The sequence below is a fragment of the Penaeus vannamei genome, chromosome 3 (assembly GCF_042767895.1).
Source record: "Penaeus vannamei isolate JL-2024 chromosome 3, ASM4276789v1, whole genome shotgun sequence".
Classification (NCBI taxonomy): domain Eukaryota; kingdom Metazoa; phylum Arthropoda; class Malacostraca; order Decapoda; family Penaeidae; genus Penaeus; species Penaeus vannamei.
In genome coordinates this window covers 52,734,791-52,742,290 of record NC_091551.1, presented here as the reverse complement: position 1 = coordinate 52,742,290, position 7,500 = coordinate 52,734,791, and the positions used below count along the sequence as shown (strand labels likewise).

General features: G+C 37.0%; 1 protein-coding gene across 4 annotated transcripts in view; it reads left to right on the top strand.

Annotated features, from left to right (window-relative positions):
- The window catches only part of LOC113821081 (fibrous sheath CABYR-binding protein), an 87,120-nt gene that overhangs the window by 62,215 nt on the left and 17,405 nt on the right, over positions 1–7,500 (top strand). For 2 of the 4 annotated variants that reach the window (XM_070116943.1, XM_027373523.2), the window contains exon 2: positions 1–497. This exon is cut by the window's left edge and continues 593 nt beyond it. The exons of the other annotated variants lie outside the window; for them this stretch is intronic. In XM_070116943.1, coding sequence (XP_069973044.1) covers positions 494–497 — 4 coding nt within the window. In that variant the 5' untranslated portion in view covers positions 1–493. The remainder of the gene's footprint in view (positions 498–7,500) is intronic. 4 annotated transcript variants of the gene reach the window in all.

Here is a 7,500-nt window from a genome sequence, read left to right as displayed (position 1 = left end):
ATTTTTTGTTTCTCCTGTCCTGTCCCTCAGTAGTTTTGACTAACAGTCTATTGTCTACCTTATATAGATATTATTCTTCCTTCAATTTTCCGCAGATAAGCTCTCGCTTGCTCGCTCTCTCTGTCTCTTCATCTATTTCTGATTCGCATTAATTCCCTCTCCTTCCCCCTTTCTTTCTTGCACTGACAGCACCTCCCTTGACACCATCGCTGAAACCCAACCCTTCTCTCTCTCTTTCTCACTCACTCACTCTGTTCTTTAACCGCACTTGTTGTCCTTCTTTGTTTCCTGCACTCTTATTTATCATCGTCTACAGTCCCTGTTATTCTCAGCGCGTCTCTGTTTCACCTTCTCTTGCCTACTCCCTTTCTTCCTCTCCTTCCTCTCTTCACACTCCTTTATCGGGTGTATCTCACGTCCCTAAGCAAGTGGCCCTCTGTCGACGCCTCAAGACACGCCTCTCTGTAAATAATCAAACTCACCATCACTCATCATGAGTAAGTCTTTTTATTCATGTTATCTCGCAAAAAAGCATAACTCTAAACCTTACCCATCTCAGTCTGTCACCTCGGTTTCGCATTCAACCGTCGGTGAGTAAGTAAGTAAGGCATGAGTAAACAAATCATTTTTCCTTCTTCCTTTTTCACGCCGTTAAAGGAGTATAAACAACCAAAGAATGAGTAAGCCCGTAGCCTCAAGGAAAGTTCCTGTGGACGGAGGACGGGGCTACGTCACTCTCCTCCCTTACTTCTGCAGTGTTGCATAGATGGAGCTGTAACAGATGATGTGGAAGCTTGCAACAGTCTTGGTAGTTCGTCGGGTCGCTGCGATCTACTAACAACTGCAGATGCAATGTTGCTTGAGGTTGCATGGCCTTTTTAGTGATAGATGTATATAGTTGCTGCATTGCTTCTTTATCATTATCATTGTTATTATTATTATTATTTATATATTATTATTATTATTAAAGATTATTATTGTTATTATTGTTGATGATGATATCATCGTTGTTGTCATTATCATCATCATAATTATCATTATTACGCTGTCTTATCTATTCCGAATGGTTGATAAGGCAGACTCACGATGTTAACCTAACGGATATGAGATTGTGCTGATGATACCGTCATACCCAGTGATATACCACAAAAGCTACAGCATATAATCTCGAAAGGGTGTAGAATATAGGCCAACGTGAAGACTTTGGAAGAATTCCATGCATTGAAATTCAGAGGGACGATCTTCAAGAATGAGAATACAAATAAAGGTTATTTATGAAGTGCATGAAAATGAAATAGAACATGAGTATTTCGGAAGTTAGATGACGCAGGAGAAAGAGGAAACAAACCTTAAGATGGATGTTGGAGAAACTAGATCAACATTCTAGAATTTTAAGGAGCGCAAAATTCATCTTGCAATAAGCAGTAACATGAAATTATTAAATACGTTTACTGAATGTTTGCTAAATATAGTGCACAGGGTTAAATAAGTGTTAGTCAAGAGAAATAGAAATTTGTTGTTACATACACATATTTATGGGTCATCTGGTTAGATGGATTTTTTAATCGAAATTTTGGAAAGAATAGAAATTATAACAAGATGTAGAGAAGGGATTTATCATAGAAAACGCGATTTTCCAGTCACGTGTTGAGAGGCTCTGTTAAGGAATCTCCTAATATTGTCTTAGAAAGTTTGATAAAAAAGCAAGGGCTAGCAGAGGTCTAAGTTGACCTCTGAAAGATCCTTATATATATATATATATATATATATATATATATATATATATATATATATATATATATATATATATATATATATATATATATATATATATGTGTGTGTGTGTATGTGTGTGTGTGTGTGTGTGTGTGTGTGTGTGTGTGTGTGTGTGTATGTATGTATGTATGTATGTATAAGCTGGGAAAAAAAACTGGGAATAATGAAAACGTTCAAACTTCATGCAAAGAGAAGCGAGTTTAGTGAGACGATGCCCAGGGTCGGATCCCCAGAGACGGCACACTGTCCAGTATCCAACAATTTTTTCGCGATCACATTACCATCTTCCATTATCGTCGTCATTGTTATTATTACCACCATCTTCAATTATCATAATTTTCATTGTCGTCATCATGAATTTGGTTATTACTGTCATTATCATTTCTGCTACTGTTACTCATTATTATGAATAAATATAGTGTACGTCCGGCAAGTCTGTAGTTTGTGGGGTAGAACTTGCATGTGAAAAGTCTTCTTGAGTTTTCTTTCTTATGGAAAATAACATTAAAAGAGGAGGGGCGAGGAGGATAATTAGAATAAGTGAAAGAGTGGGAATCATAAGGAAGGATAGAGATAAAAGATGTTAGGAGATAATAATCAGAACAGGAAGGATAGAAATGAAGACAGAAAGAAGACAAGAACCAGAGAGAATGACAGAAAGGGAAAAAATACAAATAGAAGAATCAGAAAGAAGAGGATAGAATGTAAAGAGAAAAAGAAGAAATGGGGAAAGCAGAACAGCGTCGAAAGAGAAGGAGAAAACAAAAGACAAAGAAGAATATAAGAAAGAGGAGGAGAAGAAGAAGAAGAAGAAGAAGAAGAAGAAGAAGAAGAAGAAGAAGAAGAAGGAGGAGAAGGAGAAGGAGAAGGAGAAGGAGAAGGAGAAGGAGAAGGAGAAGGAGAAGGAGAAGGAGAAGGAGAAGGAGAAGGAGAAGGAGAAGGAGGAGAAGGAGAAGGAGAAGGAGAAGGAGAAGAAGAAGAACGGCGTACGAACGAGGGTAGACGACCTTCTCAGCGAGCAACTGCAGCCTCCCTTCTCGGCCGCGTGAGTGATCCCCGTTGTGGTGTGGCTTGAGCGCCCTCTGTGCGAGTGCGAAAAATATTGTGGTGAAATTTGCGTGTCGTGGAATTCCTGTTGTTGTTGTTTTTTCATGAATTTCCTTCGATTTAGATTTGTTAGTGTTTTCTACTTCATTACCATCGTCGTCATTGTCATCACTATTAATATTATTAATATCGTCATCGTCATCATCATCGTCAATGTTGTTTTTGTTATTTGTATCATTGTCGTTATAGTTGACGGAATTTGTAGATTTTTTTCGAAATAAATCGTTTATTTTCGAACGTAGATGTTATCTGCACAAATATTATCATTATCAATGTGATCGTAAAGATTATCATTACTATACTTTTTTTTATTATTATGCAAAAAGGGATTATTATGTCTTGCCAATAAGTATATAATAGACAAAAATAGATAACCGACTAAAATATGAGATGAAAACATTTATAAAAAAAAAGTAGCGCATGCCACGGGAATGAATCAGATATGAACGGATTATCTTGCTAAGTATATAAATAAGATACATAACTTTTTGATATCATGTAGCAGTCCTAGCGAGAAAATGCTCATGCCCAAGGAAATTGAATACTGTTTATGGGCCCTCGATTTTATATTTATTTTTTATCTGTTTATTTATTTATTTATTTACTTGAGGGAGAGTCCTCGATTTTATAGTTATTTTTTTATTTGTTTATTTATTTATTTACTTGAGGGAGAGTCCTCGATTTTATAGTTATTTTTTTTTTGTTTATTTGTTTATTTATGTATTTGAGGGAGAGAGGTTGAAATAATTTCGTTATTGTTGAGAGAAAAGAGAACCAGGGCATTGTAAGGCAAGCGTGTGTGAGAATACGAAAAGTTAAGATTTGCAAAGTCATATCATAGAAAAAAAAGAAATATATTAATGCATTCTGAACATCAGTGATGTAGCTCAGTATAAAAAACATACAGTACGTTGATGCTTTAATTTTTATGGTTTTTACAAAGAACGGCACAGTCCATTAATATGTGAAACTTTGAAAAATGTTAAAATGTAAAGTAGATAAACATATCCCGAATATCTCTGAAATTTTGGGATAATCTAACTAAGTCTGTCCTGTGAATTACCCCATTCTCTGTATATGGATTCCTGTTTCATTCAAAAATCGTTTTCTTTCTCAAATTGGCCTATTTCTGGCCAGACTTCAGTATCTTCGCATGGTATACATGTACGCAGAGGGTATAGTTATTGAGTGCTCTTATACCTAAATGGTTGCCGAGATTGTAGCCATGTCATAAGGGAATTTATAATTATTATTATTATTGATGTTGTTAATATTGCAGTTATTATTATTATGAATATTATTATTATCATAATTATCACTGTTATTAGGATTGTTATTAGCATTAATTATTGGTTTTGGTGATACCGTGCTCAGTGAATTTTGACGCATGGCATAGAATCCTTAATATTCTGCGAATTATGAATTATAATTGATGTATCGATCAGTTGCATTAGTGAATTCTACAGGAGTTTCTATTCATCATGAGGGTTATTATTGTTATCGGTGTGCTGTCTCTCCCTTCTCTCTCTCTCTCTCTTTCTCTTTCTCTTTCTCTTTCTCTTTCTCTTTCTCTTTCTCTTTCTCTTTCTCTCTCTGCTCTCTCTCTCTGCTCTCTCTCTGCTCTCTCTCTGCTCTCTCTCTCTCTCTCTCTCCCTCTCTCTCTCTCTCTCTCTCTCTCTCTCTCTCTCTCTCTCTCTCTCTCTCTCTCTCTCTCTCTCTCGGCTCTCTCTCCTGCTCTCCTTTCTCAGCTCTCGCTCTCCTTCTCTTCCTCTCTCCCCCTTCTCTTTCTCTCTTTTCCTCTCTCTCTCCCTTTCCTTCTTGATAACTGCAGCCCACAGTCATAAGCCTCAAGCACCTTTCCGAGATCCATGGCGGTTCCTAACAGTACAGCTTCCTACAATAGCTCTGTCTATTCCCTCACACCAATTCGTTCACTCCAAGTTTGCGAATTAAAGGTAACCATTTCTAACCCCCTATAGGACCACTCGGTGTCACCCTCGCTCTCGCCTTCCGCAATCTCTGGAGTTGGGCCTTCAAATCCTGATAGCCCGGGATATTCTCCTTCTCCTTCTCGTTATTATTATTGTTGTTGTTGATGTTATTATTATTATTATTGTTATTATTATTATTATTATTATTATTATTATTATTATTATTATTATTTTGATTATTGTTGTTATTGTTATCATTTATTGTTATTGTTCTTATCATCGTCATCATTATTATTAATATTATTATTAATATTATTATCATTATTTTTATTATTATTATTATTATTATTATTATTATTATTTGCTTGTACATCATCATTATCGTTAATTTTGGTGTATTATTGCTGTTATTGTTATTGCTCTTGTCATTATTGATACTACTAGTTATTTCCATCATGATTATAATTGTTATAATGATTTTATTTCGTAAATCTTATGGTTTTATCCAGATAATATTGCACGCTGTAATTGTCATCACAGTATTTATCAAAGTACCGATAACGATGACTAAGTCTATTATTACTACTGTTGCTATTTTGATGATTTTCGTAACTTTTGCGCTCATAACAATGCTGTTTCATGTTTGAAATAATCACTAAATTTACTTAAAACGAATAGAAGAAAGTTCAAATCGATAAATCTCTGATACTTTTATTATTGTTGTTGTTATTGTTGTTCTGATTGTTACTATTATTATGTAATTTATTTATTATTATTATTATTATTATTATTATTATTATTATTATTATTATTATTATTATTATTATTATGTTATTAACTATTATCATCATTATTATCATCATCATCATCATTGTTAGTATTATCATTATCATTTTCATTATTAATAAAAGATGTTACAATTTTATGATATATAGCTTAAGGCATGGCATGGACTGTCGAAAAGGTATGAATGAGAATGAATATCTTCACAATACAAGAGATATATTTCACCGTGTATCTTCGTCGGAAATAAATGTATTTCTGACCAAGATATCTATTCTGACCAAGATATATATTCGAAACCGATTATATATACACTTCTTGTATTGTGAAGATATTAATTCTCATCCATGCCTTTTCTACAGTCCATGTCATACCTTGTGTTATAGACCATAATATTGTGATATCTTATGTTCTTTTAGCAATAATGATAATGATGATAAAATTAATAATAATGATGATAATTCATACATTTTGTGCATTTGTCAACATGAATAGGGTTCATAGTATGGACGTTGTAAGGCAGGAGCTGTAGGAGAGAGGAGAGAGAGAGAGAGAGAGAGAGAGAGAGAGAAAAAAAAGAAAGATAGAGAGAGAGAGAAAGAGAGAGAGAGAGAAAGAGAGAGAGAGAAAGAGAGAGAGAGAAAAAAAGAGAGAGAAAAAGAGAGAGAGAAAAAGAGAGAGAGAAAGAGAGAGAGAGAAGGAGAGAGAGAGGAAGAGAGAGAGACAGGGAGGGAGGAAGAGAGGGAGAGGGAGAGAGGAGAGGGAGAGGGAGAGGGAGGGAGTAGGGAGAGGAGGGAGGAGGGAGAGAGAGAGAGAGAAAGAGAAAGAGAGATAGTTAGAAAGATATATAGAGAGAAAGAGAGAGAGAGAGAGAGAGAGAGAGAGAGAGAGAGAAAGAGAGAGAGAAAGAGTAAAAGAGAGAGAGAGAGAGAGAGTAAAAGAGAGAGAGAGAGAGAGGGAGAGGGAGAAGAGGCACACGGTGTAGGGTCGAGCAAAAGGCCGTGTTTATTCTCGCGTTGGCAGGTGGGGTGACCTAGTCTAACCTTGCCTCGTCACGCACTCAAAAGGGAAAGTAGGTCCACCTGGTTTGGGTTCAGGGGTAGGCCTATCGCGTTTGTCTTTATTTCGAATTTTCGTTTGTTTTCTTCCTTTTTTTTTTGGGGGGGGATGGTAGTTGTCGTGATTTTTGTTTCTATTTTGGTATATTTTAGGGGTCTCTCTTTTTCTCTCACTTTCTCTCTCACTTTCTCTCTCTCTCTCTCTCTCTCTCTCTCTCTCTCTCTCTCTCTCTCTTTCTCTCTCTCTCTCTCTGTCTCTCTCTCATACTCTCTCATACTCTCTCCCATTCTTACTGCTTCCCACTCTTCCTTCTGCGTTCCCTCCCCATTCCACACACTCTTCTGTTATCGGCCTTACTCTTGTTTTTCCTTTTCCTGCGTCCCTCTCCTCCCGTACCCTCCCTCTTGTCCGGAGGGAAAGTAGGACAAGGGCAAGGGGCGGAGCAGAGGGAAGAGGAGGGGGGAAATGGGGAGGAAGAAGAGGAGGAAAAGGGAGGGAGAGAGGGTAGGGAGAGAGGGAGGGGGTAGGGAGAGGGAGAGGGGGTAGGGAGAGGGTGAGGGGGGAGGAAGAGAGGAGAGGGGGAGGAAGAGAGGGAGGGTGAGGGAAGGAGGAAGAAAGAAAGGAAATTAGGCAAGAAGGGAGAGAGAAAGAGGAAAAGGAGGAGGGATGGAGGGAGGTGAGGTGGATAGAAAAAAAGAGGGAGAGGGAGAGAGGAGAATAACAAGAAGTAGCAATATATGGGGTGTGGAGAGGAGGGAATAAAGATGAGGTAGAGAGACCGGAAAGAGAAGCAGGGAAGAAACGAGAGAAGGAAGAAAGGCAGGAAATCGAAGGAAGTTAGAGA